This window comes from Columba livia, chromosome 10, assembly GCF_036013475.1.
Source record: "Columba livia isolate bColLiv1 breed racing homer chromosome 10, bColLiv1.pat.W.v2, whole genome shotgun sequence".
Lineage (NCBI taxonomy): Eukaryota > Metazoa > Chordata > Aves > Columbiformes > Columbidae > Columba > Columba livia.
The window spans coordinates 21,393,802-21,419,451 of NC_088611.1; the positions used below are offsets into that span (position 1 = coordinate 21,393,802).

Here is a 25,650-nt window from a genome sequence, read left to right on the forward strand (position 1 = left end):
AGCTAATGATATGCTAATGACCAGTACAGAATTGGCTCTCGGGGCTGTCTTGTCCCTGCTGCGGACGCTGGGATTTGCAGGCTGGGTTGTCCTGTACCGTGACACCCATCCTGGCTGCTGGTGTGATAACGAAACTGGACCCAGATAAAAATGTTCCTCGTGTTCTGTAGTTTGTGACGTCCACTTGAACCCAATAAACCCAACTTTGACCTGAAGACCAGGTGGTGTGGCAGGTACCGGGCTGGCGGGTCCCCTGCTCAGCAGGACACAGTCTGAATTCCACTCAGGGGGAGGTAATACTTTTTAAGCACTTAGTTACCAGCTAGCCTGCTGCTTAAGTTCATTTTTGGGTCTAGTACAAAACAACTGTATCTCAGACTTTCAGATTCTACTAGTGAGGCTTAACGCAGACTGCAACAACCCCTGAATGTCCCGACCGCCCCAACGCTCTTTCTTCCTGGCGTTCTGCTGGAGTTACTTCACTGCTCTTGCCCTGCAGAGGTGGAAGGAATTTACAGGAGTATTGACTATTATCCTATTAAATGTTTTGTTTCTAACAGTTCTGTGAAGTGATAACCTTGTCATGGTTGAAGCATCTGTCGGGGAAAGTCGTGCGAGTGATGTTAGATTATGTCGATCACGTCAACATCTGCGGGAAGCTGGAAGCAGTTCTCAAAGAACAGGAACTCTGGCCAGACATCAATTCCATTTTAAGTAGGTATCTGGTGTTTGCATTTGAGTTTACAAGCAAACAGTTTGGGGATTAGGAACTTTTTTGTCTATTTTAGTTTTCATTTTCCTTACCTCAGACTGGTGCTTTTTCTTCACCCTTGTTAAATCAAAAGTTATGTTTTGACAGTAAGAGACCTCTCAAGCCAGAATCAGTCTGTGGGGGATCTCGGTCTCCCTGGGAAGCCTGACAGTAACTGCACAATGTGTGCAGAGCTCTTGGGAACTTGAATTACAAATAGACAACCTGATCTTCTTCACGGGGAGAAAAGCTTTTCCCCTTCTTCAAGTTGATGGAACAAATCTCGTTGTTTACTGCTTTTCATTGAGTGATTTAATTCTAGTCTAGATTAATTCTATGTCCTTTTTGTTTGTACACAGATTAAGTAGTGACCCATAATTCTACTTCTAGTGTCTTCTTCGAGTTGACAGAAAACTGGCACCAATTATTTGAGGATAAAGCACATTCCTCAAGCTTTACTACTTAAACTTGCAGTAGCCTACATTCAGTCAACATGGCAAGAACGAAATCGGTTGATTTAGCTGCCAGTGATTATAGCTGACATGTCTGGGCTGAAGTGAAAAGGCTGATACAGACAGGCCCGATTTTCCAGGTAGGAGAGTATTGAACAGAATTTAATTAATAACTTAGTAATATCAATCTCACCTCATTTGTAGCAAATCCTCGGTCTCTGAAGCATCTTTGTCGTCTGAAGATACGGGACTGCATGGGCCGGCTGCGTCTGCGTTGTCCTGTCTTCATGACCTTCCTCCCGCTGCCCAACTGCCTGAAGGACTACATCCTGTACAAGGAGTACGATCTGTACGGGCAGGAGAGCTTCACGGGCACCTACAGCCTCAACTGTACATAGTTATTAGTTCTGTAGATGGAAGGGAACATTGACGTGGATGAGACTGTCTTATGCGGCTGCTTTTTAGTTTTGGGATTTGATCTCCTATGTATATTAAGGAATACCAGCATTGCCCCCTGAAGAAAATGGGGAGAACTCCAAAATGTAAGTACTGGCGATCCCATTCTATGTATCTACTGGAATATCAATTTTCTGAAAGTTTTATGGCGAGTATTTTAAACGCTTAGTGTGAACAGTTTAAGGAACCGAAAAACATAGGGCTGCAAGCCCCGCGTTATCTCAGCGACAGCCTGTTGTAACATAACGCTGCCCCCGTTGCAGGGTTTAACTCCAAGTTTAGTTAAGCTGCAGAGACTCAACTAAAACCAGGAAGGGACATAGTTCTTTTTTTCTCTTGTACTTCCCTTTCTCCTGCCACGTAGTTTTTATTTGTGAAGTTCTGCGTTCAAGTTCTCAAGAACAGCCTGAGTAGATATTTTTCCACTGAATTGAGCAATCCCACATTCTAAGCAGGGAAATGGGATTAACAGCTACAGGAACCTCTGCTTGCCGCAGCAGCTGCTGTGAAATACCAATGCTTCAACAAGGCAGCACTTCCGAAAGACGTTAGTTCCGCAGCTCATTCTCAGGTATTGATATGTCTCATCCATTATCCCTTTGGATTCCTCTCTCTAGCAGCAGGTTTTCCTGGTACAGTGCTGTCCAAAAGCAGGCTGGCAGATCTGGGAGTTTCTCTTCGTGTAGGCGGAGCTCAAGCTCTCGCAGCACTACCTGGCAGCACTCACGGCTGCCTTGGGAAGTCGTCCACAGCCCCCCTGCCCTCCTCTTCTTTATAAGAATACTGCACATGTCCATATTTTACAGGAAAAAAAAGTTCATCAACACACGTGGCATTAGTAGTATTTATTCCTTCATTATCAAGTAAGCATAGATTTTTTTTTTCTAGTTATACATGCATCTTTATCACAGAAGTTACATAATTCAAAAGTCTGCTTTTCCTCAGAAAATTCTACAAACCTTACAAAATACAAATTTAACCATAATGTAGTTATGACCCACTGCTTTTTACATGGTGTTTATCATATAATAAACTAACAAAGCCCATGAGGATAAGTATCGGTACCCATGTGAATGGTTGTGCTGGTAGAGCCTCTGTACATGTGAGTACGTGTGACTGTTGCCATCCCCGCTCCGCAGAGCTGCACGTTGTCTGGGACTACACCACGTGCGCTCCACAGCTACCGGGGAGGGATTTGCTTCTTTGTTCAGTCTTTGATTGTTGCAAAAATAAATTATCAGCATTCCCAAGTACAATAATTTCCTCTGAGGTTATCTGGCTCCTATGACTAAAATTAAGAGAGCTGAGATACACTTTGACAGCAGAGGGGTATAACTGTGTGTTACAACTGTGGTTAACGGAAGGGAACGCATCCTGTCACCAATAACGATACTTCCTGGAAGTCAGTATTATGAAAAATGCAGGTGGATTTTGCGTCAGTACAAATCCCACCCAGAAAGTTACTCGAGTTAAGCTTTTATTTAACCTACAAAACGCTGACTGAAGCCCTGGCATAGTACATTTACTATCCATGTTTCAGAGATTGAGAAAGAACAATCAGCACTGACCCAAGCGTGCAAGGGAGGGGCTCTGTCCAGCTCGCGGGAACGCGTGCGAGTCGGTCTCAACACCGCAAAAATCACTTACATGGCTCCAGTACGGGACCAATCCAGAACGTCAGCGTAAGAATCTGACCACTCCACTCTATTACAAAATGACCTGAAAGATTGTACAAAAGCCTTGGCTTGCAATAGAAACTTCATCAGGAATACAAGTGCATTCACAAGGACACACCGACGTACTCTTGTCATGACAACTTGATACCGCTGTGGCAGAAACAAACCACCAACTACTGCTTGGTTAAAAAGAAAAGCCTTGGAGACTACAGCCCTGCAAGAAATTTTGTAAAATAAGGTAAAAGAAAGAATATAAGATATTAGCTCGTGCTGTTAGAATTGCTCTCGCAGCTTTCGTCACTGTCCCAGATGCTTTTAGAGCTTTTTGCTTATTTTACACCAGCGAAACTCTCCTAAACAAACAGAAACCCCCTCATTTCATCCATACATGTCAATGCACTTTCTTTTGACCATTCTCTTCATTCATTTCCTATTTCTCTTAGTGCTTAAGATGAGAATCATCCAACACAAAAGAAATGCACTTCACTCCTATGCTATCTGTTTTAGAAAACTACATTTAATGGCATAGATGGAAAGCCTGATACGCAAATGGAATAATTCCAGTTGTGCCTTGTTACATTTGAAAAATGCCACATGACAGTAAATTCAGCCGCCAACTTCCTCGCACTTTCTTCTTCATCTCTGCAGATTTCTGTCTAGAACAGTAATGGTAGGTTTCAAGAAAAAAGAATAGACTAATTCAGTTTTCTGACATTTCTTCAATAAGGACACTGCAAACCAGGCTGCGCATCGGAAATGCTTTTTGAGGTGGCTGATCTATTAACTGTCTTCCATATGGACACAGAGCAGTTGCAGATAAACTGGTTACCACATTAATCAATCCTACTGGGACAAGCTGGGGGACTAGACTAGAAACCAGAGCACTGATTTCCTGTTCTTCCTGTACTGTTCAAAATTACTTCATCATGTACTTGAGAAAGATGCAGTAAGACACAGTAACCTTGAGCTACGCTGTCATCGTATTCGATAGAAAATGAAATAGCGATGAGTACAACCAAAACGTGAACTGGAACGATCTGCAGAGACCAAGTGGCTGCCGTGCAACTCTGTGAGCCCAGGCTGAGGCACAAAAAAGAAAAAGAGAAGATTGGATTTGCTGCCCCTCTGTATATTTTTGTTGGCAAGAATAAAAACAGCCTCTTAAGGATGAGAGATGAAAATAGGAGACTACATATGAAATTAAAATGCCAGTGTTTTCTAGAAAAGCGCCTCAGCTCGGTGTGGTCCGTGTGCCAGGCAGCGCTGGCCAGAGCCCAGCAGCAAGAGCAGCTGTTTGCGCAGAGCCCGGCGGCTCGGGCACGGGCGGCGTCCGGGGACAGGGCTGCTCGGGACTCGGGAAGAGAAGCGGGAGGCTCTGCCGCTCGGCCGCCCCTGCGCTTCTCCTTGGGGCGGTAGCCCCGTGTCCCCCGGCAGGCTGCGCTGCCAGTGACAGCAGCTGCGGAGCTGGCGCGGCCTCCGTCCTGCCCGGGCGCCGCTGCCCCTTCTGTACGGAACCCTGCACAGAACTCCCGTCTCCAGCACGCGGGCTGAGGCTCCGCTGGCTGGGCCGCGCGGGGCCAGCGCCAGCTGACGGGACGCGTCCTGAAAGCGTTCCATTCCTGAGCACCAGAAATGCCCCGCGCTGACCTGCCAAACACTCATAACTGTTATATTATAACTTGAACTATAACCATATTCTCCTCTTGCTATATTTCCTGTCACTTTCATGCCACTATTATAGAGATATCTTCTGTTCCACTGGATTTTAGTATTTATAGTAATTAGTGCAAAAATAAATATTTCTCTTCAAACAAGTTTTCTCTTCTGGATCAAAAGGTGAATGCACATTTAGTACTATACACAATAAATATTACACAGGGTATGGAACACGGAGTTCAGATTACAGGCTGTAAACAGACACTGCTTGAAAAACGCTCCAGGGGCTGGACGTGAGGACAGAGGAGCACGGGCTCGCGCCCGAGTTCTCACTCTGTTGGCAAAATGCATTTCCAGAAAAAGACTTAAAAGAGCCTCAAGTCATTTTCAGTAAATGCAGGTCCTGTGGCAAGGCCTTTTTATATTCCAAAGATTTTTCAAAATGAGGGAATTCAAGATGTTCCTGCAACCCTAAACGGGTTTTATAAAAAGCGAACTCCAAGGCTTACGGCTTTTTACTACATGGACTGGGGAAAAAACAAGAACATGGCACTTGTGCTACAAGAATACATATGTTATTCCTATCATCTGATACGGAATGCTCTATACATTCCTCATGCAACAAAGTGCAACGGCATCTCATCAGCTCTTAGCTACGTCTGGCAGTATTTGTTCTCCTGTTGAAAGAAATCTTCCAGCATTCACTAAAAGAAGAATATCGAGACAGTATCATACAGTGCAATGTGGAAAAAGATATTTCCGTCTACAACTATTGCACATCTCGCTGATGTTAATAAGGATTCTTCTTTCTAAATCTGAGAACAGTTATGTGCAACAAATCAGCTAAAGCATAGCACTGTCTCATGTGGACATCCGCCTTTGTCTCCAGCAGGGAACACGTTTCAGTGTACTGCTGAAGTCCAAGGAGAGTTGGAAGTTTTGCTTCAAGAGCAATTGCACAGAGAGGTCAGTGGGAAAAAACCCCATGGCTTTTTCCATACTGCAGAGAAGCCTTGAGAAAACATCGTTTTTCCATAAACATGGTGGCATCACCATGTGTCATCTGGCATACAGAAATTAGATGGACATGAGAATGGAAATCACTTACTCGAGAAAGAAAAATCAAGGCATAATAGGGTCTATATATTGTGAAGTCTTTTCTATAATACAACAGACCCTCCACCTGCATTTCACTTCTTGTAAAACTTGTGCCATTTACCAGGTACAGCCATCAGTCCATGTCAATAAGGAGGCAACCTCAGGCTTCAGATTCTCTCTTCTTCTTGCCGTCCTCCCCTAGGTCACTGTCCTCCGACTGGCTGCTGCTCAGCACCACGAACTGCCCGTCCCCGCTGCTCTGGTTGGCCCTGCTGGAAGCGGCGATCAGCCGGCTCTGCTCCTCTAGGTCCTGGTGCGACACAGGGAATGGGGGAAATCGGAACAAGAATATTAACTTTGAAGCCACCTACAATTGAAACTGAATAGCATTGCTGCGATTCATAAAGTGTCCTTTAATACGATCACCAGACAGCCTTCTGTACCGAGGGAACTAAACCATTCCCATTTCAGTAGCTGGCGGTAGTAGAGCAGCTCCCACGTGAACGCACAGAGCCCAGCGGGCCGGACGAGCGCCTGCCCCTGGGTCACCGATCCCTCCGCAAAATGACCTTATTTTGGGCCTGTGATGGGTGTTCCTTCAAGCACTGCTCTTGAGTGCTGCCATAAAGACGTGGTGTGCTTTATCTCCCCAGAAGAGCTCTTTGTGAAAACTACTATACAAAAATACACAAAATCCACACAGGAAATACTTCTAATAATTAACTTAATTCCATAATGGTCTATGAACCTGTACTAAAGAATACGGCAGCGGAGCCTAGAGTATAAAAAGAAAGTCAGTAGAAAAAAGAATTAGGAAATAATGCTGAAATGTACCTTTTCAATTTGTTTTTGTTTATTCAGTTCTTGTTGTTGTTTCTCTTTGACTCTATCTATTTCTTTTTGCTTTTCTGTTGCTTTTCGATCCTAAAGGGCAAAAACTAAAGTCAGTAACAACAGCCTGAGATGTTTGATACACCACCCGTTTACGTGAGCCTGCTCACAACTGTTATGCCCCTGTTTTGATTATTCTTCTTTTAAAGGGCCGGTACATTTGTTAAAGGTAGCAAATTGAATCCTATCTTGAATATTGCTCCACAGTACACATTGGTCAAGGTCTTTTTATCTTGGGTTTAAATTCTAGAAAACAAATCCCTTAAAACACACCCCAACAGCATTATTGCAACTACCAGGATCTTGCAGAATATATTCTATGTCGTGTGGTGAATCTCGTCTGTCCCTCCCGTTCCCAAGCACCCCGTGGCCCAAGGAGGCTCTTACCAGCTCTGCGTGAAGAGCTATCTGTTTGGCCAGTCCAACAGAGTCACAAATCTAAACACAAAACACATGGAAATAATCAAAAAGACTCTCAGAAAAATGCTTTAAAATTCAGCCAGATTCCCAAATTAGACATGATGGCATCGTAAAGCACTTGCAGGTACTTAAAGTGTCGAGTTGAACGGGTTTTCAGTACATAGACAAAATACTCTCCCCTAGAAATCCCTAGGACAGCGTGAATGGGTTTAATGACTCGGAATCCACGTCAGGTTCAAAAGCGATACAGCCCTCACCGATACCTTTTCCCCCTCGTTGTTTGACTCAAATATGTAGCAGATGGAAGTCTGGCGGCTCTCAGCTCTCCCTCCCGACGTTCTCAGCACGAATCCAAAGAGGCGCTTGTTCTCCTGGTGCGCAGCACACAACACTACATTGGGCAAAGGAAACTGCCAAAACCAATCAAATATGCAGATATTAAAGCTGGTGCCAAATATTCGCTATATCAGGTTTCAATATACTGCACGTTAATTACTTCAATATCATAAACACACAACAATATTCTGTTTCTCTAAGATTTTATCCTATCAGGGGAGGGGGAACAGCTTTCAAAAGCCTGTTGACCTACTGAAATCACCCTCCTTAAACCTCATCTGCCAGCGTTCTTCTGGCTATTTTTATTTTTAGTCTCCTAATTTCAGTAGAAGTTCGTTAGGAAATTTGATGCTGCCAGTGATTTCTGCCAACATCTACTAACGTTATTTGGAAAGTAGAAGAATTACATTGCTGAGTATTTTGCTTAAAATGTAAAGTTACTTACTCGTAGTCTTGTCACTTGTGTCTGTGGATCAATTAACCTAAAAATTTGATTTTAAAAACAAACCAGAAAGTCAATTTTAACAAAGTGAAAGAAGATCGTTCTGTAAATAATCGTCAGTAGAAGTCAGGAAGCAAACTTACTTCAAACAGTCACAAGTGACTAACAAATGTGATTCTGTCATCCTGAAAATGTTATGGATGGCGCGAGCTGCCAGGATCTGGCGCATCGTTTCATAAACCACGTCTGGACTTTCGTCGGACTTCACCTCCATGGAGCCAAGAAATCTTACAATGAACAGCTGATGAAGAATTGAATCTAAGAAAAGAAAAGGATTGAAAAGAGTGAACCCCAGTTTGGGTTCTCCATCCAAAACCAAACTGGAGCGCAGCAGGAAAGCTCCACACTTCTCATAACTTGGCGAGAGGCTGCTCGGATTTGGGAATTAGAGGTAAATTACTGAACAGCAAGTCACCCATCTTTTCAGCTGGTTTCATGAATAAAAAAGATGCAATTCATTGTTTTTAAAACAGACTTTCACACAGTAGCTTGTCTAATACCTGCTAATGTGACTAAGCATTCTAAAACTGGTCTTAAATTAGGAGAAGCTACAGAGGAAAATAGAAAAAAAAAAAATCTAATTCTAGTTTAAATGTTGCATTGAAATAAAATCTTTACCTTCTGTTTCGGATTTTGAGCCTCCTGATTCACCAAAAGGATTTGTGCGTCTATTAAAAAATGAAAACATTAAACCAGGAATGAGATGACGAGAACCAATAATAAATCATGTAGTAGTCTCATGCTGCATCAAATAAAAACATGTAGTGATTTCATAGGCTGTAATCCGGAGGAATCACGTATGATAAATGGCAAGGACAAGCAATTTCATCAAGAGTTAGACATAAACTGCTATATTTTTGAGAGCTCAATTTGTGGGAAAAATACCAGATATTATTGTCCTGTTGCTGCCACAGAGAGTTTGCATCACATGGTACTTTTTACATCTGAATTAAGGCCGAGTCAAAAGCTTGTTAAATATTTGAAAAGGTGCAGTTTGCGGGGTTGAAATGTCTCTGCCCAGCTCGAGGAGCTGCAGCCCCAGCTGCTCCTGCCGGTCCCGCAGCGCCCGAGGCGGCACGGGCTGTGTTTGAAACGCAGCGTCTGAGAACACCTCTGGGGTTTTACTCCTAGAGCGTCAAGAGAAATGTGGCTACTTCTGGCTCTCCAAGACAGAACTGCCATCAGTTACAGTGAAAATACTCTAGGCTTCCAAGTCTACATGTTTCAAAAGCAGGAAAGCAATGCTGGAAAGAGCATGGGGAACGGGGAAATTTTATTTCAAACTTCTCTTGGGCTAACTGGTGGCTGAAAACCTGTTGTCAAGGGTTCAATAAACCTCAAATCAGGTTTTACAGGGGTGTGATGGAAGTGTCACCTCTCACTAGTTCGGTGTTCTAGGAGCAAGTTGCAGAAGTGAGCAAAAAGAATCTGCCCGTCTCTTGCTCAGCACGGCCACTGGCTGCCGGGTTGATTTTATCCGTGAAAGCTTTGAACTACGAGTCCAGCCAGCACGACAGAACTGTTGAACACTGAACTCTGAGCTCACGCTTGTGTTGCTACGATGGTTAAAGAACAACGACTCAGAATCGTCCCATTACACGCATAATGTGTAAATACCCTGACGTTCTTTCCATTAGCATCTTGTATTGCTCAGAGTTGTCCGTTAAGATCAGACTGCAAAAGTCACCGCACAATCTCACAGCACGTTTCAAAAAGCAAAAAGGAAACCTAAATGTCATCAGTATCAGAAACTAAGGGAAGTGGGGTTTTTTAATAATTAATACTTCTAAAGTAGCATGTCGCCTGTCTGCAGTTCTGCATTGAAGTGATGCTTAATTAGAAACACCAAGCACAACTCTGTATCATTTCTGCTATGAAAAATGCGATTTTCTAGAATGGAATTATAACTGATGACAGGAATTTAGCTGCAGTATTAACCTCTCCACTTCCTGGAATACAGTTCATATCTGTTTTAAGTCAGTATGTTCCTAAAGGCCAAGTCAGCCAGCTGGTTCTCCTGCTATTCCAAACAGCAACTAAAGGAAAACTGTCAAAAAAAAAGAGGTTTAATACAGATAATTTGAACTCTTCTGTATCGCTGAGGTGCAACTGAAAATTCAAGTATTTTTCTAGAGGGCAGGGAGCTACAACACATCACTGGGACTAGGGTACGGTACATTAGTTTTCAGCTTCTTGGTTGTTGTTAAGAGCAGCTGGATCTGCAAATATGTTTTCTTAACATCTGAATTCCGGACATATATTTCCAGAAATGCAGTGCAGATTTGCAGGGGTTTATTATTATTTTTGAATGGGAAGTTTGCAAAAAAAAAAAAACACAAGTAGGTGAAAATGTTTTCCTGGTGTGGGAAGAGCTCTGAGCCGTTTTCAGCTGCGTGTCCGGGGCTGCTCTAGAAGCCTAGACCATTTCCACTCACCTGGCGGGCCAAGAGGAGTGGCATCGAATGGCATCAGCACCTGCGGGCAGCGCTACCAAATTTCTCTTGAGTTTCCAAGAGGAAATAACCCAAGCTGCTGGGTGAGCAAGCAATAGGAAAGGAGAATACTTGGTGAAACCAAAAGATTAAAAGGAATCAATAAATAAAAGCATTAGGTGCTAACGTGAGAAAAGCTACTGCTCAATAGAAAACTACACCTCGAATCTAGCGCATTTAATTAAGCTTTTTTTTTTTACAACTCTATTTAGCAATTTAAAAAACGGTTTTGCTTCACCGGCCACCGCAGATCTTGTGCCAGGAGTGAGGGCAAAGGCAACGCGTGTTTCGGAGCTGTGCCTAACCACGGTTTTCTCGCTTGTTTGTTTGGCTTTAAATTAATAACATTAACTTTAGGAATTTTTTGCCTTCTCTCTACATTTCCTACCTGCCCGACTGCCCTGAAGATTTTGCTTGACCAGGCAGATCTTCACTAACTGGAGATATTATGTCAAATTGTATGGGAGTGTCGGGGGCAACAAGAGAATCCAAGGAAAGTGCCGACAGAGCTGCCGATTCAGATCCCAGCGACCCTGTGCTGCTGGTGCGAACCGCGGCCGGGCGGCATTGGCTGAAACAAAGCAAACGTCACAATTAGGATCTCCAGTTACAAGCTGGTTGATAATAAATTAAACCATATGGGAGACCAATACAATATCCCAAAACTTGGGCGTAAAACAAAACTCAAAACCTGCAGATCAGGGCATAGTAAACAAACATGGATTCCACCTTCCTTGTCAAATTTAAGTAAGTTAACATTACTGCTTGCATTAATAGTTGCATCAGCTTGTATTCTATTTCATATCATGATTATATATTGATGTTCGACAGCTTGTGTTCTATTTCATATCATGGTTATATATTGATGTTCAGACAACCTGATGTTGCTTCCAGGAGCTGGACACGTTAAGAAAAAATCTCAGTATGAATTCATACCACAAACCAGACGTACGACGCAACCAACAAAACTCTCTTAGCTGGAGATGTGGATTACAAAGGATGCTAAACAGCGCTCAAAAAGTGAGTTTGGGAAGTTTTCCTCTAGCCTATCAAATATTTTCTTCTGAATCTCGGAAGTTTAGGGGTTTCTGTTTGTTTTGCTGGCCTGTGCCCGGCCGCTCTGCGCGGGTCAGCGACTCACGGCGCGGGCCGCAGGCTCTCGTGCCTCTGCTGGAACGAGGGCGACGGAGTCACAGCCTCCAGGGCCGACTGGTTCACACGGGCAGCGATCTCCTGCAGCAGAGAGATGGCAGAAAAGCACTGAAAACACCTTCCTCAAAACGAACTTCAAGATTTGAGTTCTATTTATACGTAACTGACAGAACTTACAAACTCAGTCCCGCGTGAGAATATTTGTCATATTCATTTGTAGCAAAGTATCATACACAAAATAGAAACATGGGACTGTGAAGATGTCAAAAAGTTATACCAAATATAAAAGTCACATATTTAATGCTTTCTATACAAGCATTTAGAGGAAGGAGACAATGGACAGTATGTTTTCACACCATGAAAGGCTTATCATTAAACATGTAGGAAGCACTCAGGTTAATTCTACGCTGTGCAATTAGTCCCATTGCTCTCTTAAATTAAATTTTGTGCATGGCTACATCTTAACATATTACTGACACTAAAATTTTAGTAAAGTTACCTCAGGGTTTTCACTGAGATATATCTGTTTCGATATGTTGTTGATGGTGCATATCCACTGAAAAAGACAGGGAAGAAAAAGAAAAAATACTAATTTTTCATAATTCATCAACTTGATTAAACACCTGACGTGGCTGGTTTCAGCACCTCTCCCACCTCCTTTGTAACGTCAGGGAGCCAAACCACTATTCCACACACCCAGCTCGTCGCTGAATTCACTGCCCGCTGTACCCTGCACACACTGCACCCAGACTGCGCTTGGGAAATGAGGCAAAACTAAAGCAAGCCTCACGCACGACTTTAACGTATTAAAAAAAGGATTCTCTGTACTCCAGTGTAATAACTAAAGTCTTCTTTGTTGGAACAGTACAGCCTACACCATTAGGCTCTTAGTTGCAAATGTCTAAAGAAACTTGTTATTTTCACCTCTAGAGAAAGCTAAAAAACAGCAGTGGAAAGGTCTCCCCGCTGGCTGACCGGGCGCTGCTTGATGGTGGGTTTTTGCATTTCCTTTCCCCGCCAATATTTGCTACCACGTGTAACTTTGCTGACCTAATATTTGAATACTGACATTTCTGAGCTGGTGTTCACCCACTGCGCGGGCTGGGAAACCTGCATCACCAGACTGAGCAGAGGTGACAGGAACATCACTGGACCCCGTGCACACCTCCCATTAACTTACCTCTTCATAATCCTTTTTACTCTCTGCCTGTAAGATTGAAGACCTGAAAGAGGAGAATGGAAAAGACAATTTAAAATGCCTCACAAGTGCCTTCACACAGTAAGCTCCATTTTCATGTTGGTACACTGCATAACAACCTGAGACGGGCTTAAGGTTCTGTGTACGTGCTGAGTGCAATCAACATCTAACTTTAAAAAATGTTTTCACTTCAATTGAACAAAATTCTACTTGTGCCCATGTAATACTTAAGCACTCACAAAATGCGACAATTCGCTATTGTAGACTGGTTATGGTAATTGTGTTCTGAAATACCACTCAGCTGCATTACAGAGCTGACACACTAAAAACCCCAGACATCACAAAGTTCAAAAGGCATCCCAGGTTTTGCTTCTAGATACCCTCCAAATCCATCAAGCTGTAACCTGGCAAAGACAGACCATCGTTCTTTTCTTAATTAGTGAGTCCACTATTACTTACAGGTAACAGCAATGTAAGAACACTTACTTTTTACCGTCAAAAGATGTGATCTGAAAGCAGTACCGTCTGTCTTCACAGTCCACAGCCATGACCGAGCAGTTGTCGATGTCCATGACCAGCCCCCCGGCCACATCCCCTCTCGCCTGGCTCATCAAGTTCCCACCTTGGGTGAAGTAAAACTGTCTGTCCCAGCTGGACGAAACCAGCCCTGTCTTACTAAAAAGTAAAAAGAAGTTGGTAATGAGTAGCTCAGGAGTCCATCTGGGCTGTACAAATTAGAAAAACAGGAAAACCACTGGGAACAAAGCACCCGGGCCCCAAGGAAAACCTTTTTGCTCGTTCAATGTTTCGGGTTAGCTTTACAGCTGAAGTTGCTTTCTACATCATGTGAAACTTAATTTAGAATAAAGAAGCAAAGCACTTCAGTTTTGATGATAAACTTTTACAGTATTGCTTTATACAACATGCATATGCTAATTATACACATTATCAACATAAGTGTGGAGTTTAGAGGTCTTATCAGTTACATTATTAAGTTTTGAAGAACTCTGTGCTAAGCCTTAGCTCAGTCACGTAAGATAACTCAACTTTTCAAGACCTTTGTACCATTTAACAAGATTTCAAAACTTTTCCTTAGAACACGGTGGGGTTTTGGTGGGGTTTTTCTTTTTTCTCCTGGATTTGCAGAAAAGGAACGATCTGAAACTCCCAATCAGTAAGGCAGTTTAGCCTCCCTTTTTGTTCAGATACTCTTGTCAGTATTAACTGCTGTACTTGCACTCTGCTACAGAAATTCACCCCTCATTCAGTGAGTATGTTACTCCAACTGTTGCTGCAAAAGTAACTGCATGTTTTGAAAAAATTCCTTGGAGCTTATTATATAAATTACAGGGGGAAAAAAGGAGTGTTACAAGTTATTTTAACTATAAAAATGAGCTGCTAGACTTTACTAACTGTAGGAAGAGCTCCCTGCGGTGGGTGAAGCCGCCTCATGAGGCAGAGAGGGCTGTTCCAAGGGTATTCCCTCAACAGAGAATGTTTTGCCTTGTATATCTCAAGCTTTTTATTTGTAACTTGGATCCCAAAGCTTTAACAGACACATAATAATTCCAATAGCTGCAATCCTGTTGTTTTCCAATTACAGTGAAATTACACTCTCCTGAGCTTCAGTTTTTCTTTTCAGTGTGAAACATCAGGCAAGATTAGACGAAAATCAGGATAACTTTGTTTTGCACCTGAATCACACTATGTCAGTGTAACAATTAAATCCATAGTAATTGAGTGAAGGAGTCTGAAGAAACAGAGTAACTCCCGTGCGACTGACTGACTCCACTACGGAAAAGGAGCGTAGCTACTTCAAAATAACCACTGCATACTTTTGTAGCTTTCCTTTCCCACAATTAAATATGCCAGAGTTTGTAGATACCAAGTTATTCTTACTTTCTTGCATTGAGATAGCCAGCTTTCCGAGTTAGATTCCTATGAACAGGAAATTTCGTAGTGTCAGGGTCAGGCAGATAGAGTGGGTCACTGGCTACTTCCAAGTCCTCTATAGTTTGTTGCATGTTTTCTACTTCGCACTCCATTTCCCGGCGAACGCTGAGGGAAAGAAGGTGTTATGAGCAAAGATAACCTATTAATAAGTACAAAAAGAAAAAATACTTGTCTTTATAATAGTTCAGAATTTAACAAAAGCAACTCACTTCTGTACACTTGTGCCAATATTGGTCAAAAATTCTTCCAATTGCTCCGTAAGATTTTCTGAACCCATTTTAAAAAAACTTATCTATAAAAGAACAAGAGGAGGAAAAGGGAGAATTTAGTAATTAACAGAACTACATTAACAACAGATAATACCATAGGAGGTTAAAGTTTCTCAGAGAGATCTGTTTTCAAGCCTCATTCCCACTAAAGCCCCTCAAGAAAGCGCCTGTTTTGTCTGCAAGCGACGGCGGACGCTGACAGCGCAGCGGGGTTTCTGTCAGGAGGACGCGCACAGACCCACCTCAGGAAACAGAAATGTAGAGAAACCGCCCTGGAAATGAAGCAAGGTTGGAAACACCGTCTCGCTGTGGTTTTTCAAGCCCCCCAGTCTGCTCCCGGCACTCACATCGGTCCAGAAAACCCGTCAGGTCTGCGCTGGGCTCAGCCCCAGGACACCTGGAGCAGGAACCGCAGGCCCGGCCGCCGCACGCTCAGCAAAGCCCGCGCTGAGCAACAGGCTGCTCTGGGGACTCGCTTACACAAAACAGCCACAGCGCGGCTTCGAGAGCAAGAGCTCCTCTCGGCTTGGAAAGCTTTCCGGCAGCACGTAGAGGTTAATTTCTCCTCAGGACACTGTGGCGGTGCTGGACACCGGAAAGTCTGGCTTTTGCCTTTTTAAAAACCCCACACTTATGACATACTTCTGAAAATATAAATTGAGACCCTCCAAATAACTTTTCCATAGTTGTCTTTTCTATTGCATCCATCCTCAAATAAACCAATCGTGAATTCACTCGAACAAAACCACAGCTTTTAGTACATCAACCTTCATGAAGTGCTTTTGCTTTCACCCCTGCAGCTTCCAGACTGCGGCATTACCTGAGCCTGCATGTATCCCAGCAAGGGCTCCAGCAGAGCAATTTTCTTTTTGTACTGGAGAGTATTTAATGCACAGAAATAATGCATCATAGTCTGATGCTGTTTCTTCCTTGAAGTATATACATCTTCTATGACTTCAGCCTTGATCTGAAGAGACAGACACGGGGAGGGGGAAGAGGAAGGTTTGACACTTGGTATTCCGGACAGCTTTACAGCAGCACGCAAAACCAACACAGCAACGTCCCACCTTCTGCCAGCAGCTACTGCACGTTCACCCTCCAGTTCTGCTTCTCTAACTTACACACGAGAGACACGAGAAACAAATACAGCATTCTTTTCTCCCTGGAAAGTGTGGTTATTTCTTTACAAATATAAATTAAATATGGTATCACAAGAGCATTTTCAGTGTTATAAGACAGACATGTATTGGGAAAACCTTTTCTGTTTGGAAGCAAACTGTCTAGACTGCTAAAACAAACTATGGACCTCCAGGTCCAGTCTGCCATACATTGCCTTCCATCATAGATACATGTGCGAGAAGAAAATTATTTCTTATCTCCTCTAAAAATCTTTATACTAAATATTTTGGTTTACAAACCTTTTCATTTTCCCTTCTTTTTGACAATCGACCGTATCTGGTAATGGCAGCATCATGGTCTAAGCGAGAGAGAATTTATTATCATTTTGATAAATTAAGGACTTAGGAAGCAGAGCAGAAAACCTCTTCTACCACCGTGTGTTGCGCAGCCAGCGAATGCAAAGTTCTGTCACATTAAACCCTTTCAAGAATTGTTCTTGCCTGTTTATAATGACTTCACTGCCACAAATATTATACTTGGGTGGAAGGAAAAGTCTAACCAGGTGCAAATATGGCCAAATTGTCACAAATTTCCCTAAAGATCTAATATTCTTCGATGACAAAAACGTTCCGTAAGCAGAGACAACTTTCCATTACGAAAACCTGTATCTAATATTTTTTACTTCTAAAGCAACTAAGCAATTTTCATTAAGAGGGCAGAACCTTTACTTAAAGAACATGTTCTCTATGAGAATATACTAGAGCTGGCTAAAGAATGTCGCTTCTCACAACAGAGAACAGAACTATCAAACTACTTTTAGGGAGGGAAAATTCATTTATTACTTTGGTCCTGCCTTTAAAAGTGAGCTAGCACCTTACTTCAGTAATTTTGGTAGCATAACAATAACTTATTTAAGAATTATATACACATTTTAAGTATTGTAAAAAAGATTAATACTGTTGATTTGCTTTACCACTTTGGTACACAAAGCAAGGGTTTACAGGTGAACCAAGGAAAGCTGGCTGCCTAAGCATCACTGACACAATTACAGCGTAATTACTCACTTTAAGCCTTGCTATCTTCACTAGTTTTCACACTAAGTGATCTACAATAACACTGTTGTCTTGCAATATCTATAACATTAAGTATTTTACACTTACCATTGCTTGCAATTTGGAAAACTTCTTTTAGAGTTAATATCTCTACAAAACAACATATCACAATTTAAATGAGTTGTTATTAACGTAACATTGGTATATTAAGGCTTCTCATGCAGCGTTTCAGTACTGAGCAGCTGTGGTCGGAGTTAGCAGCACGGGCACTACGTGGCTTGGAACGCCTGCTCTGCCGTAGCGCCTGCGGATCAGCTGGGGGCTGCCTGGCTTACCAAAAAAGACATTTCACTGTAATAACTTAAAGAGGAACTTCTTTTCACACTACTTGGAAAGACATCATCGATGCAAATGCATCAGCTGCAGCTCTGGTCTGAGCTGGGGAGGCAGAAGCACAGGAGATGGGGCAGCGTGGCTGGGTGAACGCAAAGCCCCAAACACGCTGTGATTCCTCCTACCCCAAATCAGTCACAGTCTAGATGGTTATTAATTCTTACTGTGCCAGGGGACGGGAAACTGTGCAATACTCAGCACTTGTTCTGATCTCAGCTGTGGTTTGGTTTCGTATTGCGGCCTAAAGTGACAGAGAGCTGTGTTCGACTTTATGGTGAAACAAAGACAAAAAGGCATGGAAAAGCTTTACGGAAAGCGCCTACGAAGCCTGTGAAGAGGTTCGGTGTCATTAAATACCACAGCAGCTGGTGGTTAAAAACTGCCACGGGGAACATTTCATTCCGATTATTGCCTCAGAGATGTTTCTTCAGTAAATATTAACAGGGGATTTTTCCAGGTTCTGAGGGGTAACATCAGCCTTGAGACACTCACATTCCCTTGCCAGAAAGCAGAACCCATTTAATCCAGAACCCCACAACAAACTATTGCCAAACAAGTATATTCCGAGATTCATAAAGAGCTAGAAGACTTATGCAACTCTTGTCACTTTTATTTCAACTTAGACTTTCATACATTAGGTTTACCCGCTTCAGGCTGTTCACATTAGGGATTTCAGTTATTTTGGTTTTAAATCTTATTGTTTGTATTTGAAGCCCATTTGCCACACTTTAGCATCTCAAGTAAAATCTCTCATAATCAGACTCACTATTATTTCAGACCAGGCAGAAAAAGATAGAACTGTTGCCAAAATAAGAAGTTGGAAGCACAGAAGAGGCCACCGGGCCTACAGCAGGGTTCAAGAACCACCTTAGCAAACCTGAATAATATAGTAAGTACAACTTTGGTACTTTGCCTTTTGAGTTCAGTCCAGCCATTATATTGATGTCATAATATTAAAATCTATACAACTATTTCTGGAACACGCAAATTATCTGAAAATTATTCTTTCTTAATGTTTACAGTAACTGCAAAACTTTCATCTTGAATAGACGATAAGTGCTTCCATAATACAAACAGTATCTTTGTTGAAACGGTAACAGTGGTAAGTTCTTCAACTGTAATACTCTCATGAAAAGAAATAACTTACATTTTTTTAAATTGGGAGATGCATACTTTGAGAGCTGAAAAATAAGTGGCGTATTCTATTTAGTGAAACAAGAGCTATGGAGAGTGAATGCTACGTTTTTGTCATTGCTGTTATTGATAAACCAGTATTTGTTCGAGTACTACCTTTGAGATCCCTTTCTTTAAACTGGGTAATAGGGAACATCATTGCATCCGCAAGCTGAGTTGAAAGAACCGCATGGCAAGAGCTGAGCTGTGAAAGAAGGAAAAGAAGGACATTTTAGGAAACAAGTGCCGAGACTAAATCAAATCAAGACAGGTTGGCATCAATTTCACTCAAAGATGAGATGTACAACTCAAAAGTAATTTTGTACACATTCTTTTTTTTACCTCTGTTGTTTTCCAGGCTCCTGATCTCATCGCTAGCTTTCTATAGATCTTTAGAGTTTAGTTTTTGTCCCTACAAATGGCCTCATGTTCTGATGACTGGTCAGTTTATTTCTCCCTTTTCCTTCCAGCTACATCACAGCCCGTCTTCCACAGTTTCAGAGGCAGAACAAACCTGTTCTTCCTCCAAAATGCTGTTTAAGTAATGTTCAAAGTGAGGGAGGGGTCCCGGAAAAAATCCCGATTTGGATCTTAAGGGTGCTAAGCTGTCTTTCCAAAGGGTCAGTCTCTGTCTCCGGTACAGCCAGCAAGAGGTTCCTTTCCATGTCACGTATCTAAAACCAGGCAATCAGAACACCTTCTTACCTGCCATTCTGGAATGGGTTTGGCTGTATCTACACTAAGTTAAATTACATTCTCTCTTGATAATGTATACTCACTTTGTGGAATTGATTATCTTCAGGCTAAATAGCTTTAGCTATATGCTGCAATACACGATGAAGTGTTACCTGACACATGAAAGCCATTTATGTACCTCCTATCTTTAAAACGGCTGGAATAATTCAGCAAGTTATAGTCTATACATGACAACATTAGCCAAGCAAGTGAAACAAACACAAGTACTTGCCTCATCTATCACTTTTGCAAACTGCTGTAGAGTAGAAGTCATAACTTCATCATCTCCCCCTAGTGGAAAACGCTAAAAGAAAAGGAGACACATTTGCAGTGTTCTCTGCCGCTCACAAAACTATACGAACCATTTCTATGAATGTATTAGGTATTCCATTATTTTAAAATGTCATACAGTTAAGATATACTGAAGCACTTCTTTATTGTCCTGTGAAGATGGAATATTTGGGAGGGGCAGAAGTAACAAATAATTATCACCAAAATGTATATATTTTTAAATATGGTAATTAATTAACGGGTTTTTAAATTAAGTTATAGATTTTTATTTTTAAATCAGGAAAGATGCAGACGTGACATGCAGCCTTTTCATAAACAGAACTTTTTCCAGTTCACCTCGTTCGGTGGGGAATGAGGACAGGGAGCACCAGCCTCTTTAAAAGAAGCAACTTTTTGTTTTTAACATATCTTTCAGCAAAGAGGTTCCAGCAGCAGAGCTACAGATAGGAAACCCTCTTAGAACGGGCTCCCTGCGGGGAAAGCTGTGGATTCCACAATCTGGGCTGTCAGAGATGGAATTACTCTCCCACTAAGAGCAAATTATGGTTGTTAAATGGAGACTGCTACGCAATCTCTTCTCTTTGTGACTAGTAAAACTAAAGCACTTAACAGCAAACAGGTTTATAAAACAAAAACTGACGACCACCACCACCCTAAGCAGCCCCCAAACCACGGATCCAGAAGTAAAATATTTCAGAACTTACTAATATTCATTTGGTTTTACTTGGAAGAACTATATGAAGACAGTAGATTCTTTTGGCAAAGATTTGAGCCACCAACTACAGCAGTTCATTTTATCTGGGCCAAACCTCCATCCATTCTACCCTGTGCTCTGATAAAGGACAAGAACACTTAGTGCTGACCACACAAAACCAACAGTGACTTACGCAGTACCTGTTTCTCATATTCCTTCAGCAGCTTTGAAGTCAGATGAGTCGCTGCACTTAATTCATTCTGATTAAAAAACAAACAAACAACCCCCCCAAGCTTGTTACATTTTAATTTAAATTAATATTTTAAAAAATCACATTATTTGAAGAGGAAACTCTGACAGACACGGAACTTCAAACCTGAGTACAGATTTTCAGAAAGGTAAGCATCCATTTCCCTAACATTATTGAGAGTTACAGGCAATCAGTGTTCACAAATATCAAGTTCACAGCCTGTACTCTGTGCACCGATCTCTGTATTTCTGGTGATGAGTGAAACAAATGTATTGTAAGTAAAAAATAATCTCCCACTTGGTACATGCTATTAGACACACTAAGGTGGGAAACATTTCAGAAACACTTGGGAAATACAATAGAACTACTAGAAGGCCATAAAATCCTTTTACTTGTCATAAGATATTCTGTTGCAGAAGAAATAACGAGAATTTAGTGTTTACCGCTCCCTAACATACAGCAAAACAATTATTTAATTCTTATTTTGTTTCACTTCCACATTTAAAGAATGTAGAACCGGAAAAAAAATATTGCTTATAATACCTTCAAAAAAAGGAAGAGACATCAAAAAAGTGGTTCAAGAGCTTTATAGTGGATTCAGTAATTCCATTAACACTACCTGCGCATCATATATTCTGTGCATGGCTTGAAATAACTGATTGATGTAGTTGGAAATTGCAGCAGCATCTTCTTCAAACACTCCCAGCAAAGACCGGGTCTGTAGAAATGAAACAGGCAAAACACCAACATGTCAACTTCAAAGAGCAGTATTGAAATGTAACCGAATTTCAAAGTTAAATACCATTGTTTGAGGTTTCAGTACTGAAATGTTCATCAACTGTCCGACACTGTTTACAGGAATGACACCTGCTGCACCAGAGGATCTGACAGTGTCCCAGCTCAGGCTCAGCCCAGCTGCCGGGAAAACCTGAACACGTCAGAACAGAAAGGACCAAGGGAGACTGGAACTGCGGCCAACTACTGGATCCACTCTGGTACATCCTAAGGACAAGGGTAGAGATGACAGGTGTCAAATACCATGCCAGGTGTCCGCATTGCTGCTGCAGTGAGATCAACCCCAGGCTGTGGCTCTGGACGCTGGCGGTGCTGCAGGAGCACAGCGCTGGCTGTGCTTGGGATTCACCTCAGCAATGACCCGCCATTCTGTCATCAAAAGGCTGAGAACTAAAGGCCAAGCAAACCGGTACGGCCTACATCTTGTTAAGATACATGTTTCTCCCCCTCACCACTCCATGGTGAAAGGGAGTGACAAGACCTGTGTCCTTTTGTCCTTGCCCCAGCTTGTCAGTCCGTCTGTTCCTCAGCCGGTGTCACCCACACACCTGATGACTGCACATCCTATTCATGCTTAACAGGATCCACCTCAAAATCAACATCTTTATCCCCATCCACCCATTAGAATTCCAAACACTGATCACTACCCTTTCAGCCCAACTCTCCAACCAGTTTTTCCACCCAGGTCACAGCCCATACCTCTCATTTTCACCGGAGGAATGTGGTGCTGTTCCCATGCGGACTCCCCGACTCCGGCTGCGGAGGCAATTGGGTTGCTCGGCTGGATTTTGCCCTTAAGTGAGCTGCTGACTCAGTGCTCCTGCATCCTTTCTGCACTTGGAAGCAATGTTACTCTTCACCACGAGATACTGAATATCTTCCTTCCACCCAGACAAAAACCCCAAAGGGGGAAGAGCAGGCAATGTACCTATGACTCCGCACGGGCTACATCCGCTTTTCCTAATCTAAAATATTGGTTGGGATGCTTGGATGTAGAAACTGGAATATCGCCTGCAAGACCCACAAAATAAACCTTTTAAACTTTAGTCCATCTCCCCTTGAAGCACAGAGGTATTTTTGAGTTACTTTTCTGATTTCTGCTTTTAATGAGAATCAAGGAGTACATGTTAAACCTGCATGAAGTATATTATTTGACAATTCCTTTGACATGAAATTCTTTATTTAACTTGAATTAGATGTCTGGCTGTCTCACAAATATTATCATACCATACAATGCCTACAAAATACTTAAATATGAAAACATAATCAAACAGCATCATCAATACATTCAATCACTTTAATGGTGGTTCCAGTTTATAAAACAAGGGGAAAAGAGGGGGTGGAGGAGGAAAGAGGTAGAGGAGAACTGAAATGTTTGCCAGGTGTGGCAACGTGTTGTGTCACCCTAATAGCTGAGTGTCCCATTAAAGGAGACAGACATGAAAGAATGCAAAAGAAAAAATTACATAGTGCCATAACTACTGAATTATATACTCATGACCTTTAAACCTCAACAGTAATAAACCTGAACATGCAATTTTAAAGGAATATCATGTGAGGTTTCTGGATTATGCTTACTCTTCAAAAACAAACACTGTAGAATAAAATAATTGCTACGATTTAATGAAAGATATCAGTTACTGATGCCCAGACTTCAAACTGACCTTGTGTGATACTGATGGAAAGAAAATAACCTGAAACTGTCAACAAGTTATTTCAGACTATTGCTTAGCAAAAAGTAGAGGAATTGTGTACTCGTGTTTCTAGTAAAACTTTGCATGATCTTTGCATGTTCTTTAAGATGCTTTCATGCCACATATATGAGCAGGTGCACTAGAAACTACCAGCAATTAGGTGTACAAGGAAACCACCTAGGCAGAAGTCAAGTTGTCAAGCATTCTGTGTCTTCACTTGTATGGTACCATAAGACATGAGATAGAGCCTGTACTATCAAGTCTCTTGGCTTTTTCATTGTGCAATGCTTCAGGAATGCAAATAAGTCTGAGCAATAACTCTGTCTAAATATACATACACCAACTCTGAGTATAATATATGGCCTAAATTAATATTTAAAAGTCGCTGCTTTGCATAGCTAAAGACCATGCAAACTTGGCATTTCGTTTACGTCTAGAAACACGGTGGTCAGGGGAAAGCAAGGGGTTTTGCAGGTCTAAAAAAGCCTTTCCTTCCCTCAGATGCAGAACAAGTTTCATGTGCTGTTCACATACATAAAGTTTGTGCCTGAAACGTGTCAAATGCCAAACTCCAGCCCCTAGTTCAGCACTGAACGACCTGGGCTGATGACCTTTTCAGTATTACAGTATGAACACATCCATCGGAAAGTCATGGCAACTCCTGAAGAAAGCAAGGTTGCTTCTTTCTTAAAGCAAGATTTGTTGCCGTTTTCATTGCACTGATTTCAAAGTAATAAATGGAAGATTCTAGAACTTTTAATTATGTTCCAATATGTAACCTTTTTGCACGTGCTTCCCAAATGCCATTCCAGTCTTAAGGACTAGGAAAAAAATCAACCCTGCATCCCGCTTTTTAGGGATCCTAAGTCTGTCTCACATTTGACATTTCCTATAAATACGAATAGTTCTTATTTCTGTATACTGAGCAGACACCTGCTGTAGGGCCGCATTCTGTTGCTTTTTTTAAGTTGTCCCTCGAATTGATGCAGGTTTGTTAAACTGGCTGTCATTTTTGGGGTTCCAATCCCCTATTAACCAACTTAAAGTTTCTCTGCCTATGGTTGAGGAACTAAAACTACCAAGGCATATGCTATTACCATATACAAAGTCTTGCTCATCTACACAACCAATGCAGCCAAAACAAGGGCCTTAATTCAAAAGGCTGCAATAAAAGAAAATATATTCTAAACTTTTTTCTTTCCATCTAGGAAGAGCGGTACAAAGCACTTGCTGTTGTTGCTGCCAGCCAGAGAAATCAGTGCAACTGAATAAAGCATTTCCTGCTTAATAGCAGCATGAGAGAAATGTCACCGCAGTACATGGGTCACTGACACCGGTCAAGCAGCAGAAATGCGACTGAAGACACCGGATGAATTAAAGGCCCTTCAGCACCACGCGTGTCCCACCCACTCACGGCACCATCACCAGGAGAACCTCACCCAACCACCGCTTTCCACACGGATCTATTAAACCTTCAAGCGTTTTTGGTAAAAGACAAAGATAAGAACAAAATCATCTTGAGAAATGGAGACGGGTTTTGCCAACACGAGGTCTCCAAAACAAATCACGAACGTAAACGTGGGGGCGGAGAACACGGGAGGCACCGCTGCGAACCCTCCCGAGCCCGGGGCTGCACCCCCGGCTCCTCGGCCCGGGACACGGGGCGACGACAGCGGGACCGGGGCGCCGCTCGCCGGGGCCCGGCCCGAGCGGACAGCGGAGCCGCCACCCCCGGCGACCAGGAGCACAGGAAGGCACCGGCCACGCCCGCCGGGCCCTGCCCTGTCCCGTCCTGTCCCCCGCCCTCCCGGCCGCCAACGAAGACGCTCCGTCTCCCCAAGGGAACGCGGGGGGGATCGAGCGGGGAGCAGCGCTGGGCCCGGCGCTCACGCCTGGGCCCGATCCGGCCTCCCTCACCTGCGGGCTGTCCTCCAGCGTCTCCTCGATGGGCAGCTTGTCGATGCCGGGCATGGCGGCGGCCGGGCGGACTGTGCGCCGCTGCAGCTCCGCAGCCCTCAGCGGAGCGACCCGCCCCTTCTCCCCGGCCACAACACAGCCTCCCCCGCCCCGCTCCGCGCCGGATGTCCCACCCTCCCCGCTTGGCCTTTCCATTGGTTCTTCCACCCGGCCTGTCCCGCTTGTTATTGGTGAG

The 25,650-nt window shown here is 42.8% G+C and overlaps 2 protein-coding genes across 10 annotated transcripts in view; one reads left to right on the forward strand and one right to left on the reverse strand.

The window, feature by feature from the left end:
* ASB14 (ankyrin repeat and SOCS box containing 14) overlaps positions 1 to 25,650 on the forward strand; it is a 35,552-nt gene that overhangs the window by 7,655 nt on the left and 2,247 nt on the right. For 3 of the 7 annotated variants that reach the window (XM_065075784.1, XM_065075785.1, XM_065075786.1), the window contains exons 10-11: positions 561 to 714; positions 1,408 to 2,918. In XM_065075784.1, the coding sequence (XP_064931856.1) occupies positions 561 to 714; positions 1,408 to 1,601 (348 nt within the window). In that variant the 3' untranslated portion in view covers positions 1,602 to 2,918. Of the gene's footprint in view, positions 1 to 560; positions 715 to 1,407; positions 2,919 to 11,624; positions 11,751 to 13,541; positions 19,311 to 20,480; positions 21,158 to 21,867; positions 22,214 to 24,706; positions 25,646 to 25,650 lie in introns of those variants that run through there. The other 4 variants (XR_010475187.1, XR_010475188.1, XR_010475190.1 and 1 more) reach the window with 4 other exon arrangements.
* APPL1 (adaptor protein, phosphotyrosine interacting with PH domain and leucine zipper 1) lies at positions 2,490 to 25,561 on the reverse strand. 3 transcript variants are annotated; one of them, XM_065075768.1, is made up of 23 exons: positions 25,416 to 25,561; positions 21,629 to 21,727; positions 20,960 to 21,019; positions 20,007 to 20,078; positions 19,157 to 19,244; positions 17,582 to 17,623; positions 16,721 to 16,779; positions 16,123 to 16,269; positions 15,243 to 15,325; positions 14,980 to 15,138; positions 13,567 to 13,755; positions 13,063 to 13,105; positions 12,382 to 12,438; positions 11,872 to 11,963; positions 11,119 to 11,301; positions 8,857 to 8,906; positions 8,322 to 8,496; positions 8,182 to 8,218; positions 7,664 to 7,810; positions 7,368 to 7,418; positions 6,924 to 7,013; positions 6,211 to 6,399; positions 2,490 to 3,378 (listed from the first exon to the last, which is right to left on the reverse strand). In XM_065075768.1, the coding sequence occupies exons 1-22, from the start codon at positions 25,467 to 25,469 to the stop codon at positions 6,250 to 6,252; spliced, it is 2,127 nt and encodes a 708-aa protein (XP_064931840.1). In that variant the 5' UTR covers positions 25,470 to 25,561; the 3' UTR covers positions 2,490 to 3,378; positions 6,211 to 6,249. The 3 variants fall into 3 exon arrangements, with proteins under 3 accessions (XP_064931840.1, XP_005510190.2, XP_064931841.1); XM_005510133.4 differs by having other exon boundaries at positions 2,490 to 6,399; XM_065075769.1 differs by lacking the exon at positions 25,416 to 25,561 and adding an exon at positions 22,504 to 23,375 and having other exon boundaries at positions 2,490 to 6,399.